This window comes from Fukomys damarensis, unplaced genomic scaffold (genome assembly GCF_012274545.1).
Source record: "Fukomys damarensis isolate Sample0158 unplaced genomic scaffold, DMR_v1.0_HiC HiC_scaffold_30, whole genome shotgun sequence".
Taxonomy (NCBI): Eukaryota; Metazoa; Chordata; class Mammalia; order Rodentia; family Bathyergidae; genus Fukomys; species Fukomys damarensis.
The window spans coordinates 37,962,806-37,979,995 of record NW_022900942.1 but is presented as its reverse complement, the minus strand read 5'-3'; the positions used below and the strand labels follow the sequence as shown (position 1 = coordinate 37,979,995).

Sequence of the window (17,190 nt, the reverse complement as noted above, 5' to 3'; positions counted from 1 at the left end):
AAGAGAATCCTTGTCCAGCTAGTCCTCATTTGGCTCGAGGGGCAGTCCATTCTCCCATGGTGAGTAAATAACACCCAGGGAACTATCTCGGTGTCCTCTGGGCCCTCTGCTGCCACCCTGCTGTCTTACGCCCACACACCTGGAACACATCCTTGGATGCCCGATCAAACACTTTTGAGCGGCTGGAGAGGAAGAGCACTTCAGTCTTGCCTTCCTCACCATAGATCTGCACGTAGACTCTGGCAGTGGTGCCTGCACCACCCACATCCCCTGTCCAAATCTCAACCTCATAGTGGACCACTGGGTGGGCACATGTGGGAGAAATAGAACATTTAGTAATAGTAACAACAATGACAGTAATGAAACAAACATTGTCAGAGCCTCTTCCACATGCCTGGTGCTTCTTGATCATCCTTTTATATAATCTTCTCCCCAACACCTTACAGATAGACAAGGGAAACTTAGAGGAACTGTTCAGGTAATGGATATGGCAAACCTGCACCATCAATCTGGCCATCCACGTGTCCTTAGCTAGGAATAAGGAGGACTCAGTATAACACCTGACATTCCCTGTTTTCTATCTATCTGCTGTGGTTTAAATATTTGTCCCCTCCAAAACTCATTTTGAAATTTAACTGCTGTTGTAGAAGCTGGAGCGTTTAAGATTTGATTAGGTCATGAGAGTGGGATTGGTGCAATTATAAAAGGGTGAGTTTGGCTCCCTCTTTCTCATCCTCTCGCCTGTTTGAACTAATACTACTTATCAAGGTGTTGGAGGGTAGAAGTGAGTTATAGACACACACCAGTAGAGGGCATATCCTAATGGACTGCAATGTGTCTCCCAGGAGACACTTGCCTGTCAATATGACTGTGATAGGACTGGCCCTCTCAATAATGTTATTTGACAACATCATGATTTCTTGTCAAGTAAAGAGTGTTATTTTCAATAAGATTATCTTTCTTACCATGGCAATGGAAGACTTGGGAGCTGAAGAGGACTGGCTGAGAGCCTGAAGAGGCTGAACTAGAGATACTAGATTCCGCTAAAAGCAGCTGGGAGAGTGAGTGGACAATCCTCACTGTGAGGAGCTCTGACTTGGTTTCCTCCCTCAGTTCTTAACACCACAGACTATCACCATCATACAAAATGAGGAAGGAGATTCATGAGCATTTAGCAAATGATACTAAGTTGCTGGGAATCAAAATATGGCAGCCTGAAATAAAATTTTCAACAGCAAGGATAAAGTCAAGGACATTTTCTAAAAGCAGAAAGGAAATTCCTCAAGGACAAAAAAGACAAATGACAGAAGAAAAGTAAAAAGTCAGAGAAAATTTAATATCCAAACAAGAGTTCAGTACTACAAACAACAGAAGAAATAGAGTTGGAAATTGTTGGACACACAGCATGAAAACTAAAAAAGCAAAAATATTTCAAGACTGAGGATTCTGTGAGTTTCCAGAACAATGGATAGAAGTAAAATCACAAAAGACACTGACAATTTCAGAGTGTCTGAAATAAAGATGAGATTAGAGTGGACTTAGAGAGGTGAAAAATCAGAGTCAGATAGCAGACTGGCATCAGACTTCTCGCTGCAACCACAGAAGGGTTTTGTCTCTCTTGCTCACATAGCCCAGAGCACAGGGCACAGGGACATCAACATAGATGTTTATTGAATAAATGAATGAAAAGTTTTATCTTTCCAGCCAGTCTTTCCATCCCAAGACAGGGACTATACCTCAAAATCTTCTCCACAGGTTCAAATTATGCATTTCCTAATAATATCATTTTCTGCCTTTATTCCAGAAAAAAAGTTCCAGACAGTCTTCCCATCTGTAAAATGAGCTCTAATTGCCTCCTAGAACTATGGTACAAGAAGCACTTGAAGGCCCACAGGCCCCCCTCCCCAGACCACTTGGAGAAAGGCCCATTTATATCTTTCCACAGTCTTTCCATCCCAAGACAGGGACTATACCTCAAAATCTTCTCCACAGGTTCAAATTATGCATTTCCTAATAATATCATTTTCTGCCTTTATTCCAGAAAAAAAGTTCCAGACAGTCTTCCCATCTGTAAAATGAGCTCTAATTGCCTCCTAGAACTATGGTACAAGAAGCACTTGAAGGCCCACAGGCCCCCCTCCCCAGACCACTTGGAGAAAGGCCCATTTGCCCCGTAGTCCCCACCCCTACTCCATCACCCCCAGCTCCATTTGTACACTTTTCTACCCAGCCTCCTCCATACATTTCTGGATCTCCACGACTTTGCTGGGGTACAGCTCCACCTCCAGGCGCCCATCAGCCTGGTTCTTGTCCAGCCAGCGGTTTGCGGGGAAGGTGTACTGTTTGCCCTGGCGGGGCACTCGAATCTGGACACTGCCCAGGAACCAGCTTGCATGCAGGCCCGTGCTGTCATGCCCGATCACCAGCCGGTTGATCTGGAAGGGAATTCCAATGAAAGTGCCCAAGAAGCAGTGCTCAGAAACTTCCAAACCTCATCCCCCACCTCTCTAAGCACTGGAGCAAATAGCTCCCTGAAACTAGGGCTTCCAGTTCTTCAGAAGAGGAAGACTCACAGGAAAGGCTGAGTTCCAGGCCCGATCATCAGCCAGCCGAGGGATCATCACAGACAAGTGCATAGAGCGCTATCCCCCAAAAGCTTTGGATGGAAACTAAGAGCCCTTTGCATGCATGCCAAGAGACATAAGAGAGTTTCCTCGTTTTTCTGTGGTGCTGAGACTATGAAAGTCTCAAAGAGAGATAGGCTGAAACAGTAAAGACAGGGCAAGCATCTCCGTCTGATATGACTGGAAGTTCCCTAAGGCAGGGACTGTCATTTGGCTCCACGACACATGCCACCTAAATTAGAAGAACTGTTCAGTAGTGTAGACTGAGCACTTACTACATGCTTGCAAGTTTTATTAACATAATCAATGTTATTAATCCCACTAGGATCCCCTATTGTCTGACACAAATAAGAGTAAATAATGTGTCTGACAAGTAAATGGCAGTGTTGTACCCCAGAGCAGGCAGTTGTCAGTCAGTGTTCCCAGTGTGATCTGTTTCCCATGCTGCCGGTTGAGGGGATTTTCGCAGTACAAGTCCAACCTATCCTCTCTCCCACTGCCAAAGCCTCCCCTCAGATGTCTTCAATTCTTCAGCAAAGGGAACAGCATTTTTACTCTGCAATTATTGATTCAGCTTAAAATGTAAACACATTTCATCAAGGAAAATCTGGATTGAAGTTCATTAGCCCCAAGGGATAAGTGACTAACACAAGACTGTTGCCCGTTTTGGTGGGAGGAGAGAATTCCAGGGCACAAAGCACCTGAAATAGAATGGGGCTCCAGAGAGGGGAGGCGAGGTTGTAGACAGGGGATTCCGACCTCCTCAGTTCCCACCATGGAACACCCTCATCCCAGAACAGACATTTCTGAAGATGTCTCAGAGCTCAAGTCCTGGGTTTATACCTATGCTTCCCCGTTGAAGTCAAGAGTCTCACCTTGACCAAGCCCTAGCCAGGCTCTGGACAGCTTGCTTGACTAAGCTTCAGCCTTGGTCATAAAGACTTAAACAAAGAACCAGCATAATTCTAACAGCTCAAGGCCACACCCCTAAGATGATCCTAACCTCCTCTCAGTGCCTGTATGAGAAAATTCCAGGGTGTCAAAATAATACAGTATTGGTTCCAGCCAACACCAGAGCATGGCCCCTGTCTCCAGGCTCTGGAAGAGAAGGAACCTAACTGAGAAGTACAAGTTAGCAAACCAGATAGGTTTCCCAGGGCCCTGACTACCCCTTACCATTTCCTGTGACTTTCCTACTTTCCTGGATCTACTGAGGCCCTATTTTACCCTGATCCTGCCCCTTATTCTCCCTTTGACATACATGGAAATCTGTGTAAGTCAAAGTTGAGTTCAGTTTGTGGGGGCCTCTTTTCCCTGTCACAGAAATATACTATTGATCAAAGTCGGTCTCACCACTCTGATAGCCAGCTTTATCTGTGAAGAAGTGCGCGGACCATTTACAGCAGGGCCACCTGGGGCTTTGGAAGACACAGACACCTGGGTCCCATACCCTAAAGCAGCATTGTTGGAGGATGCCCCGTATGTGTACAGAACATAATTCTGATACACACTCAGGTATGGAGTAGGGGAGTATTTCTAGTCCCACTTTTTAGTCTTTCTTGTACCTGTTACCCCTTTCTTCAGTGTCTATGACCCAGGTACACTGGTCATGTAAGTACAAATTTGGGGATAAAGCTATTAAAAAATATACATCCCAGGGCCAGGGATTTAGCTCAGTGGTTCGGTGGCCTGCCTTATATACGTCCCATCCTCAAAGTGGTTCTGGGAGCTTAGCACTGTTCATGTTATCTCCACTAATGGCCCCCAAGTAGGCATTTTTTCCCTTCAAAAGGGGCTCACCCATGACTACTTGAATGTGTGCATGTCGATATGTATGTGGACACATATGTGGATGCATGTAGATGAATGCATAAGATCATTTCAGATGACTATGGGAAGGACACTCACAGTTCCAATGTTCAAGGTCTCAAGGGTGAACTCATCCACCCGGCCACGTTCAAAATAGTCCTTGAGGTTGTTGTCAGAGACGAGAAGAATTTGCTTGATGGTGTCAGATTTATCCCCATAGAGCTTAATGTAGACCCGAGAATCCGTGCTGGCCCCAGAAACATCCCCGGTCTTCACACTGATGTGATAGCGGAAATCTGAACAGTCCAAGGCAGAAGGAGAGGAAGGAGTTAGTGCAGGGCTAGAGGCAAGGAGCAGGTGCCTGGAGCAGGAGGGCAGTCTGCAGCCCGGGGAGACAGAGGCTGAAGTCAGGAACCCAGGTCCCATGACTTGGGGGAGGGTATCCCCTTAACTTTCTGAGGTCCTCTCACTCAAGCCAGAATTCTAACAGGTGCCCTGCCTGCTCCGGGTCACATATATAGATGTATGTAGAGAACGTGCCTGGAATGGGAAAGCAAATCGCAAGCTACAGGCAAGAATGCCAATATTTCAGAGACTGAAAGGACCTGCTGCATAAAGAAAAAAAAAACATGAGAAAATGAAAAAATTGAAATAAAGTCTTTGTAAATGGGGAGGGGAGGAGGGGGTGAAGGGAGGGCAGGGACAAGGGGAAAAATGAGAACCAAAACCTGTGATGTAGCGGTACAAGATCCTAGTGATGAATGTAACTGTACTGTATACCTAGAATGTACCAATGAACTCAATGAGAAAAAAAAAAAAAAGAAAGAAAGGGCCTGTAGCAATTACCCATCCAGGTTTTCCTCTGATGGATAAGGAAACTAAGGAAAAGGGCTCATCAGTCTGTACAGGCTGTGTTTAGCACACCATGTAGAGTGTTACTGCCAAAGATTTTGATCTTACAAGAAAGGAATTTGAGACTCAGAAGGTGGTATGTTTGGCACAATATGGTGACAGTTAAGGAGTCACCAGTCAGAAGTGAAACCCTGACATGGGTCTAAAGCCCTCTGCTCTTAACTGGCCACTATGTGGATGCCACTCTATTTTATTACTTCAGAAAATCTGCATTACCTGTATGCCAAGATAAAAACACCCAAGGAAAAGGCAAGCCAGAGATAACATAAGCCAAGATGCAAAGTCCTCCATATTTGTTCCAGGGCATGTCTTGGGGAAAAAAGAGGAAGCATTGAGGGGCAAATGATGCTAATTTCAAGGCCTGCCACTCACTGCTACTTTAGGGTCTTCTGTCTGCGGAAAATTTGGAGAAAGTGAGCTGAGTACACTTTTCCTGGGGCCAGCCCTGCAAACAACCCACACCTGTGTCAGATCAGCTCCACCAGGGATATCTGAGGGCACTTGTGAAAACGGCTCTGTCCTCATTGCTAAAAGATGGAGCAGGAACTAGAAACCTCTTTCTTATACCAGCTTCCATCTCAATCCTTTCAAAAGCTCTGTCTGGCGAAGGAAGGCCTCGAAGCTCCGTTCACTTGGCAAGTCAGGCGTGGGCAGCGTGTGAAGAGCAGTGACATAATACAGAGACATCCTGGGTCATGGTTCCAGCACTGCAGGAATGAGGTGCATAGGTGGGGTGTCCCTGACCATAGGCATGGGTCACTTCCTTTCCTGAGGCCCTTCCCAGCTCTTGACTTTGCTCATTCTGAGCCCAGACACTGAACACAAGTGTGACTCTGGGATCTGACCTTCAGAAAGGTCAGATGAAAATATCTAGCTCCTCCAGACCTCAGTGTCCCCATCAGATGAATGTACAATGTTAGTTTGGCTCACTTCTAGCCTATTACAGGGCTTAACTGAGATAGAAATTGTAAACATGAGGTGTTGATGTTGTTGGGATTCTGGAGACAAATTTCTATTAAATTTTGTCTAAAGCTCAATAATGGTCAATGGACTTGAAGAAATATTACTAGTAGAGTAAAACTATAAGGCCTCTGGAATACTATTGGAAATTTTTAAAGTTTTCTCATTTTACAGTCCCTGCAAAATGTGTTTCTTCTCACAAGGGAATGTAGGTCCCACCTATGCTTGGTACCATTAGCTGAAGCTATCGTTTTTGTTAGGCTGTTGACCATATGCATTCAGGGTCTCACCCTTGGCCACGCAGGATACAAAAGAAATATCCAGACCCTCCCTGAGGGCCTCCCATCTGTACCTCCCAGTGTCCTCTTCATGAAACGAAGTGAAGAGCACATGTTCTCTCAAAGGGCTTGCTTCAATTTAGGGAAAGGAAGGCACCCGTCCCACCAAGGTGTCCCACCACCCGGTTGTCAGGATGACTCACTCTTCAGTGTAGCATTGCTGTCACTGGGCAGAAGCTCTCGGACCAGCTGCCCATCATCCTTATCCTTGTCCAGCCACCTGGTGAGCAAACAGGAGGATGTTAAGTGTCTGAGTGGGGCAGCACACTCCAAACTCTCACACCATTAATAAGAGTTGGCGGGTGCCCACAGTTTTGACTTCAGCAAAGGAAAATAGGACTATGAGAGCTGCAAGCAAAGCACTCCAGCCCAGCTTGGGGAAGGACTTCCTGGAGCAGATGAGAGGTGGCTGAGGCTGGAAGGATGACAAGGAATCACCAAGAGAGAGGGGAGGAGCATTCCAGAGGGAAGAAATCCAGGAGCGAGGTTGAATGCAATGAGGGAGGGGCAAGGTATTGGTAGATAAGGCTGCGATGGGTACAGGCCACAGGATGTAGGGCCTTTGTGATCACAGTAAAAAGCCACAGTATTATCAGAAACCACTAACTTCTTTTCCAAAAAGCTTCCCTGTGCATGGTGGCAGCCAAGGGCTCTGGCCAGGGGAAGGCAGAGAAGATACTGAGACAAATAAGACACAGCCCAGGACACCTGGAGCCTACAGTCTAGCTAAGAAGACAGGATAGTCTGAGTGATGCACTGAAGACCAAGACAGGGATAGGGCTGGACCAGAGTAAGTGCTCAAGAGACTTAGGAAAAGAAGAAGGGCTCTCAGTGAAGAGGCCTGGACCTAAGTCCTCAAAGACGAGTAAGATTCATCTTGAATAAGCTGGCTTTGTATCCTGCACAGCTGGGTTTGTTAGCTGTGACATATCGATATGTTGCTGTGAGCTGCAGCTTGGCTCTCTGCTGGTCTTTCCCAGGGGAAAAACAGTGTACTCACAACCTGAAAAGCGCCTTTTCCACTGAGTGTAAGGGCCCAGTCTGAGAAATGAGACCATCATGCCAGCACACATATCTAAGCCCCATACTCGGGCTGGCTTATGATTGGGACAAATGGCAGCACAGCAAACAGTTTCAGTGTTCTCCAGGTGTGGCAGAAATAAAGACATTTACCTGTCGATCAGAGAATCTCTCTGCTTGATGTCTTAGTGCTTGCCTTTGCAGCCATCCATACTATATTGCTAGGAGGGAGGCAATCCCCCAGGTCACCCAGCCATGAAGGAATCCAAAGTGCTACTTTCTCCCTGACCCTCCTGACTTGCAGCTCAGGCCTCTGGGCTCACATACTCTTCTTTCCCAGGGCCCAAGGAGGCATCATGGCCCACCTCGCCCCATGGTCTTACATTCCCATAGACCTTGCTGTCAGTGGCTATTAGCTAACATTAACATGCTAGCCAACCACTCATCTGTGGCCCTTCTGTGGGTTTTGGTGCTATGAACCCAAAACACCAGAGAAATGTTGAGACTCTGAGACATGAAGACACATGGTGGAATCCTGAGCATCCATGACAGGGGATTTGGGAACAGAAGACTGCTAGCTAGAGTCCCTGAAAGCCACCCTGCTGAGGTCACCTTGGCACCTCCAAGTCACAGAGCCTGTGGAGGAGGAGACTGGGATGTAGCCACAGCCATGAATTGGGGGTGGAGAATTGAAGGGCTGCAGGCCCTCAGCCACCAGAAATCCTGCTTTCCCTTCTTTTCTCTCCACTCACCCAGCCCCAGCCCCTATCCAGCAGTAAGAGGAAACCATGTCTTGTCAGTTCATTTCCACCTAAATACTTGCAGGGTATTAATAGATATTGCCCAAAAAAAGCTTCAAATGCTCTAGCCTGGTTTCACAGTGAGATGTTGCTAAATGGATAAGTCAGTCTGCTGGTGACTTCATTACTCTTTCCCTGGGTGAACAAGAGTGTACACACACATACACACACACACACACACACACACACACACAACCTGCCATAGCCGAAATGCTTTCTGATCCTGGCAGAGAAAGTCTGCTTTGTCCATAGGGGAGTTAAGTAACAACTCAGATCCCAGTCAGTCATTGTGTCCATTTCCTGGGCACTGCCAAGGTAAGGGTAAGAGCCACTTTGACGGCCCAAAGACACTGAAAATCCTCCTGGTCTTAAAATGCCTCTGTCAGGGACTTCTAGAAGTCAGTGGAAGGCCAGGCTGGCTGAGTAACAAATCTAAATGCCTCATAGAAAAGAAACTTTACCTCACCCACAAGCTGGGGAAGAGAAATGCAAACAAAGTAAGATACTTCAAAAAGATGTATTAGAACGTCACTAAAATAAAACACCTTTAATCCAAAGTTTAATTCAGCATGTATCATCCTCTGAGATGGCTCTTGTTTTTGAAATTATCAAATTTTATCTGAGGAAATGTCAACATTTTAGTACTTAAATAGAGGAAACTACAAATACACCTAGGGGACCGAGAGGGAATTTGTGGCTCAGGTCTGGGTGCCGCCAGCAAAGACAACTTTTTCTTGCACCAAGTACAGCCTTAAGCCACTATTTTGCTCACTGGTCCTGCAAGTAGGAATGAATGGATTTTCCTCAAACTTGGGGACTAGGATCTAAGCTGGAGGAAGTGAAAGTAAGTGGAACTCATGTACCTGAGACACGGGAACTCCACGTTGTCACTCTCTGGCTGTCCCTCCTCTCTCACTAGCACCCGGTCCAGGTACCAGCCACTGCCTGAGCCTTTGCCATCGTGTCTGATCCTCACCCGTCGCACCTTCCGCAAGGTGACACACTCAATGGTGAACTCATCTGCCTTTAGGGAAGGAAAGACAACAAGGCCAGCTGGTGGCAGCTACCCCAGAACCCAAGACCAAGGGAAGACATACACTAGGAAAACAGAAAGGTCTGAGCTACTGGTCTTTCACAGGTGGGACAGGGCCACCAATAGGGAACAGATCTTAATCTGTTCCCAATTTCTCCTGCTGGAATGTCATTCGATATTGGGTTCCCAACAATTGCTATTTGTATGTTTTGGTTAAATGCTGCCATTATCTATGACCTGTTTAAAAGGCAGCTTCTCGTGGGAGTAAGAACATGTCAAACTGTTGTCACTAACTACTTACATGAAATAACTTCTTGGCTAACTTCTCTACTGCCTTGCTATATAGAGGAACACTGGTCCCCTTCTGAAGAGAGGAACCATTAGAATTGGTTGGGGGAACCTGGAGGTCTTGCTAAATCTTCAGTTTTGCCTACCATTGAGATAGCAAAAATGCAGTAGGGGCTGGAGAATTTCAAGTCCACATGAGTGTGATTGGCAGCTTCCATGAGTGGGAGCACTAGAGGTGGGAATGATGGGCAGAGATATCGGAGGATATAGCAGGAAGAGTGGGAAAGGGTGGATACAAAGGTGGATGGGCACGTGGGTGGGAAGGAAGGAGAAGAAATATACAAAGACATGTGGGGTAAAGGCAGCCTCACCTCCTCTCCCCACATGCACTGGCCCCTACAACAGCATCCTACTCGGATGATCTTTACCCTACAACTTTCAAATGCCCATGATCTAAGAACCAGGGCAGCTTAGACTGGCCTCAGAGAGAGGCCTCTATTGACATTCTGGGATCAAACCTGCCCTCACCAAGGAATGGGTGGTAGAGGAAAGAGACAGAGCAAAGACATCTGCAAATCTCTCTCATCTGGGAGCTCCCTTGAGTTTTACCCACAGGCACAGTGACCTTCTACTGTGTACTCTGAGCTGTACATCAGCCACCTCGAATTCCCACACTGGCCAGCTATCGGCAGGTGTCCTTTCCTCCATTTTAGACATGAGGAAAACTAGGCACAAGGGAATGGAGTGATTGTCCCAAGACTGGTTTGCCCCAGAGCCTGGCCATTCTTCCACAGGTTCTCCTCAGGAAATCCATTTATAGTTGGGGTAAGAGAAGGGAACACGTATGTGCCGTGAGGGTAGCAACAGAACTTTGTCCTCCCACCTCTGGGTTTAATGTCTTTCTTATTTTCGCTCTCAAAAAGGACAGCAACAAGAGGCACCGAGTGGTCATGTCTAGCAGAGAACACAGGGTTTCCATGACGGTCGCAGGTGCCCAGCTTTCTTCCAGCCCTAGTGCTCCTGTGTGTATTTAAAATGCCAGCAATCTTCTCCCTCCACCTGCCGTAAGCTTCCCCTCTTCTCAAAACTTGGAGTTGGGAGGGGACTGTGACCCCTTAGGATGGCTCCCACTCTTAGCTGCATGGTTCTAGGAGCTGTGGTAGGTACTACGCATATTGGTTTGCCAGAGTGGATGAAATGCTCAGAGACCAAATAAACAAGCCCTTCCAGTAGTTCCTGCCCCAAACCCTTACTCCCCTCACTCAGAAAGAGGTTATTCCCTGACTAAGGCTCCGTTACCAGCCATCAGCTATACTTCGTAAGAGCAAGGAAAAGAAAAAACCAAGGAAGGGGAGTTTGGGGAGTCGCACATTGTTGCAACTTACATTGCCCTTCTCAAACAGGTCAGTGTTATTCCTGCAGTTGTAGAGCAGCCGCTCCCCTGTGTCCCCCACATCACCATAAAGGCAGAGATAGACGTTGGCATCAGTTTCCGCACCTTCATGTTCCCCTGTGCACACAGTCACTCGGTACCTGGCCACTGGCAGGTGAAAGAAATCCCATTGGCTGACAATCCACTGGTCTCATTTCTAAACCCCATCTCCTCCTCTCTCCAACCTCTTACCTCGGCTTACTTTGTTTCCTAACCCCCAGCTATCCAAGTCTCACTGCAATGAGCCATTCAAGAGATGGTTCATGTCTAAGAGGCTGGACCTAAGCCTGTGATGGTGAACCTTTGGCCCTGGGCATGCTGCAGTGGGCACGAGCCAGGTCATCCCAGCATGGCCCCAGCAGCCAAGCAACATATATTCAGGTTTAATTGCAGTGTTGGTACTTTGTGATAAATAAGTGGGTTTGGGGTTGCAGTTTGGGCCCTCGGTCACTAAAATGTTCATCATCTCTGGCCTAGGCAAATCAGGGGTTCCCCGTCCTAGTGAATCATCAAAATCTCCTGGGAAACCTTTAAACTTCAAACTTCCCAACTCTCAATTTCCAGATACAAAATGCCACCCCCACCATACACACAACTGAATTATTTGTGAACTTGAGAGAGATACTTTTGTAGCCACTGTGGAAAAGACAATGGCTTCTTTCTGTGTTGAAAATGTGTCATGGGGATAAAACTGCATCTCATAAACCACAGCCTTCCTTAACTAAAATTATCTGGAAAGTAAAATTTATTTATTTAATCGCTCACTCCTTATTTTGCCCCACATCTGCTCAAGAAGGCTAAGGGGGTGTTGTGCACATTACAGATGTAGGAATTCAGCAGTGACCAAGACATGCCCTTGCTTCCACAGAGATTATGTTAGGGTTGAGAGTAAATGAACAGGTAACAGTAAAGTTACAAATAAATTATACAATTATAATGTATGCAATTATAAATAATTATACAATTATAAATTTTGCAAGTCTAACAATTATAACCAAATCATAACCAGAAAAATTTCCAAGTTATATCTGTACAAAAAGATAATATAATGGAGTAATGTCTCAGATTGGAGAGGAATGAAGCAAAGAGATGAAGGTAAGTTAGATGTGCCAAACAGATGGCTGCAAGTTGAAAATGCTTGAGCTACAAAGTTAATGATAGGAGCCACCCACAGGGGAAGTCCTGAGAGATGGTTTTGGTATGTGTGAAGATCTCATTGTAAGGATGACCAGTATATGTCCCCAGAGCAGAGAACACTAATATGGCTGGGGGGGCAGGGGGTGGAGTTTGAGATAAGGCCCAAGGTGGACTTGATGAAAGGGGTAGGGCGTGGCAAGGCTGGCTGGGGAAATGGGCAGGACTTGTCTACCACAAAATCCCAGGGCAGTGCCAGATGATTCTCAGGACTCCAAATGTAGAACTTCTCTCAGGGAGCCACAAAATGTGGACAGCATAAAGGAGACCAGACACTATGAGGAGCCACACAGAGGACACTTTTAGTTTTGCTTTTATCTTTTCTTTTGTTTGGCCCAAGTTTGCTCTACAGAGCTAATTTTTCTCTTATGCCTTCATCCCTCTGTTTTCAAATAAACTTTTGGCACTGTTTTTGGGTTGTCTCATCCAACTCTTTGTTTGAGGCCAGAAGGATCTGGAATACTTTTAATTGGTGAGCCCTTTTAAAAAGGAACTACCTGACAACAGACAGAGAACAGGCACATGAGGTGTGACAGATCAAGGTAAGAAGTGTGACTTCTTTTTGTAAGGCAGGAAGCCATTAGAAAGCCTTAAATAGGAAGCAATATGCTCTGAGTTATCTTTTAAACTGTAAGGAGCAGGGCCTGGTATTTAGCTCAATGACACTGTGCCTGCCTCGCAAGGGCAAGGTCCTGAGTTCAATCCCCAGTACTGCAAAAAAAAAAATTAAAAATATAAATAAATAAATTGTAAGGAGAACTCTAACTTCTATATGGAGAATTGACTATAAAGGAAGAAGGAGTGGAATCAGAGAAGTCAGTAAACAGAGTAAATACAATAACCTAGAAAAGAAAAGATGTTGCTTAGGACTGCAGGTGCAGTGATGATGGAGAAAATTTAATAGCAATATGTTTTGGAGGCAGTTCCTGGTAATGATCTTAGATGGGCAATTGAGGGAAAGACAGAGATTAAATAAACTCCTAATCTTAAGCATTGGTAATAGGTGCATAGAATTACCTGTAGGAGTAGGGGAGCCGGAGGTGGGGGAAAAGATGTGTTTGAAATGGAAATCAATGTGCATCATGTTGTTTCTGTTCTGCCATGCCTGTTTCTCATCCCAGCCTCAGAGCTGGTAGATTATGGACTGAAACCTCTACAAACTGAAAGCCAAGTGAACCTCTTCCCCTCTAACCCTTGATGCCGGGTATTTTGTCTCAGCAACAAGAGGAAAGCAGCTAACACACTTAGAAATGACAGTAACATGCAGCTAGCTGAGCTAAACAAGACAATATAAAACATGAATGACCATTTAGTAAAGAATTAATGTCCACCAAAAAGTACCAATGAGGAAAAAAAAAAAAACAGCTATTGAAAGTATGGCCAGAAGAAGAGACTAATGTAAAGATAGAGTGTCAGAACTAGAAGATAGGGTTCATTCAAGTGATACCTTAAAAATAAGAAAACATAAAAATGTATTCAACAGCTGCTTGATGACTCAAAGAAGACTAACCTAAGAGTAACTAGAATTAGAGAAAAATAAGATGAGAGCACAAGTGGCATGAAAACCCCATTTGCAGAGATAATAGCAGAAAATTTTCCAAATATAGGGAAAAAATTTAACATAGAGCTTAGTGAGGCACAGAGAACTCCAAACAGTTATGATCAGAAAAAAGAACTTCTCTACAACATAATTAAAATACCAGAAGTCTAACAAAAAGACAAGATCTTAAAAGTTGTTAGAAAAAAAAGCAACAAATCACTCACAAAGATAAACTCATTAAAATTACAGTGGGCTTCTCAACACAAGCCTTAAAAGCCAGGAAATCAAAGAGTGAAGTGTTTCACACTCTGAGAGGAAATAACTTTCAGCCTAGACTAATATATCCCGCAAAATCGTCTTTCAAAATTGATGGAGGAAAGTTGTTTCCATCAAAAACAGCAATTAAGAAATTCATGACTACCAAATCACACTGCAAAATATTTTCAAGAATACTCCAGAGAGGATTTGAACACAGGTGACCACAGGCTACACTAGGAGAAGAGGAGCACAACCCTAAATTATCACAGCTGCAGTTTTGTTATGCTTCTTTTAAATTCTAAGAGTTAAAAAGTTAAGTTAAAATAAATAGTAAATATATCTCTGAAAAAAAAAGACTTGGAAATCAATGGCTCCTCTGTTCCACTTATTACAAGTTAGAGATTCCTATCAGATTTTCACAGAGATCAAGCTGACAGCATGGTCTGCAAGGTCCTGGTGATAAGACTTTAGTTATCATAGGTATGCTTCTTTTAAATTCTAAGAGTTAAAAAGTTAAGTTAAAATAAATAGTAAATATATCTCTGAAAAAAAAAGACTTGGAAATCAATGGCTCCTCTGTTCCACTTATTACAAGTTAGAGATTCCTATCAGATTTTCACAGAGATCAAGCTGACAGCATGGTCTGCAAGGTCCTGGTGATAAGACTTTAGTTATCATAGGTATAGGGAATAAAGACTTGGAAATCAATGGCTCTGTTCCACTTATTACAAGTTAGAGATTCCTATCAGATTTTCACAAACAGAGATCAAGCTGACAGCATGGTCTGCAAGGTCCTGGTGATAAGACTTTAGTTATCATAGGTATAGGGAATGTATTTAAAGCATGAAATCAAGTGAGATTTGCTATAGTGAAGAGGTAGAAAAGAACTGAAAGATTATTTGAAGAAAATGGTCAAAAATTCCCCAGATCTGATATAAAACGTTAATATGCACATCCAATATGCTCACTGAACTCCAAGCAGAATAAGTTTGAAAAGATCTATACTTAAACACATAAGAGTCAAACTATTGAGAGTGAAAAACAAAGAAAAATTCTTAAGGAGCAACAGAAAAGTTTAACATGTTCGTCACATACAAGGGATCCCCAATAAAAGTAATAGCTGACTTATCACTGGAAACTATGGAAGCCAGAGGGCAGTGGGATGTTATATTCAATGTTCTGAGAGAAAAACCGTTAATCAAGATTTATAATCCATGAAAATTACCTTTAAGAATAGAGAATAAGTTAGGACAGTCCCAGACAAACAAACACTTCAAGAATTCATGACAAATTATCAGCCTTCCAGGAAATATTACTAGGAGATCTTTACTTTAGATATTAGATAGTAATTAGAATCCACCTATAGGAATAAAGATCAGCAGAAAATATAATATGATTAAACAGAATTTATATTTATTTTTTTGTTTGTAACTGCTTTCTTCTCATATTTTACACAAAAGACAACTGCATAAAATAATAAATATAAAACTGCACTGGTAAGTTTATAATGTGTACAGATATAATTTATATGACAATAGTACAAAGCAGAAAAAGAACAAACCAATAATGGAGCAGTTTGTGTATGCTACTGAAATTAAGTTGATATTAATCTAAACTTCATTGTTGGGACTTAAAATGTTCTCTGTAATTTCCTGGGCAACCACTAAAAAAACAACTCAAAGAATGCATAATAGAAGAAACCACAAAAAGAAAAATAGTATTCTATAAAATATCTATTTAATACTAACAGCAGTATTATGGGAATTAAGAGACAAAAAAAGATGTAAGACATATAGAAAACAGCAAGATGCAGTTGTAAGTTCTAACATATAGGTAATTATATTAAAATGTAGCAGTAAAAATAAATGGGCTTCATACTTCAATCAAAAGACAGACCCATACTTTTCTTATCCAGAAAGAGGTTATTCAACACCAGGTTCCAATACCAGTCTTTAGCACTACTTTTCAGATCAAGGAAAGGGCATTCTGGGGGTAGCATACTGTGATAACTTACACTGTTCTTTTCAAACAGGTCAGTATTGTTCCTGCAGCCACTGCCCTGTGTCCCCAGAGTCACCATAAAGGCAGAGATAGATGCTGGCATCAGTTAGGGCACCTTCAAATTCCCCTGTGCACACAGTTATGCATACTGGTCCCACAGAGATGACACAGATCTTCCCCTCCCCAAATCTGCTCAGACAACAAGGCTGATAAAGCCAGACACCAGCAACCAAAGGAAAACATAACATGTATTATTCACATAATGTGCAGTTCTTGAGAGAGCTTGACAGGCCCTCATGAAGGACCAAATATAGCTTGAAGCAGTAGAGAGGTCTAGATTTTATTATAATTAGGTGGTAAGATTGAAATGAATAGGTAAGGGCTTGTGTGATTTGAACTTTCCACCACCTCGAAGGGACAGGGGATCCAGCTTCTCATCAGCTTGCCTAGAAAAAAGGCAGAAAATAAGAGACGAATGATGTAGTTTGAAAGGTGTCAGTAGACAAACATCAAAAAAGAAATCAGACTTTTTATTATACAGAGATTGGCAGAATGGATAATAGATCTAACTCTTCTATCAATAAGAGACACACTTTAGACTTAAAAACATAAGTAGGTGGAAAGTTAAAGGATAGCTACCAAAACTTGCTCAAGGGGGAAAAAAAAGGACAATCTGAGTAGACCAATAACAAATGAAAAGACTGAATCAGTAATTCAAAAACTACCCACAAAGAAAATTCTGTGCACAGATGTGTTCAATTCTGAATTCCATCACACACTAAAAGAAAAAATAATACCAATTCTTCTCAAATTCTTGCTGAAATAGACTAAGTAACACTTCCCAACTCACTTTATTTATTTTATTTATTTGTTTGTTTGTTTGTTTATTTATTTATTTATTTATTGGTACCAAGGATTGAACTCAGGTTCTTGTGCTTGCAAGGTAAGTGGCGGAACTGCTGAGCTAAATCCCCAGCCTTC

The 17,190-nt window shown here is 43.5% G+C and overlaps 1 protein-coding gene across 1 annotated transcript in view; it reads right to left on the bottom strand.

Moving 5' to 3' along the window:
- Positions 1 to 4,686: 4,686 nt before the first annotated feature.
- Positions 4,687 to 17,190, bottom strand: part of LOC117283757 (lipoxygenase homology domain-containing protein 1-like) — a 21,620-nt gene continuing 9,116 nt past the window's right edge. The window contains exons 5-6 of the mRNA XM_033757481.1: positions 6,787 to 6,863; positions 4,687 to 4,729 (exon numbers count right to left, since the gene is read on the bottom strand). Of these exons, the coding sequence (XP_033613372.1) occupies positions 6,790 to 6,863 (74 nt within the window). The 3' untranslated portion in view covers positions 4,687 to 4,729; positions 6,787 to 6,789. The remainder of the gene's footprint in view (positions 4,730 to 6,786; positions 6,864 to 17,190) is intronic.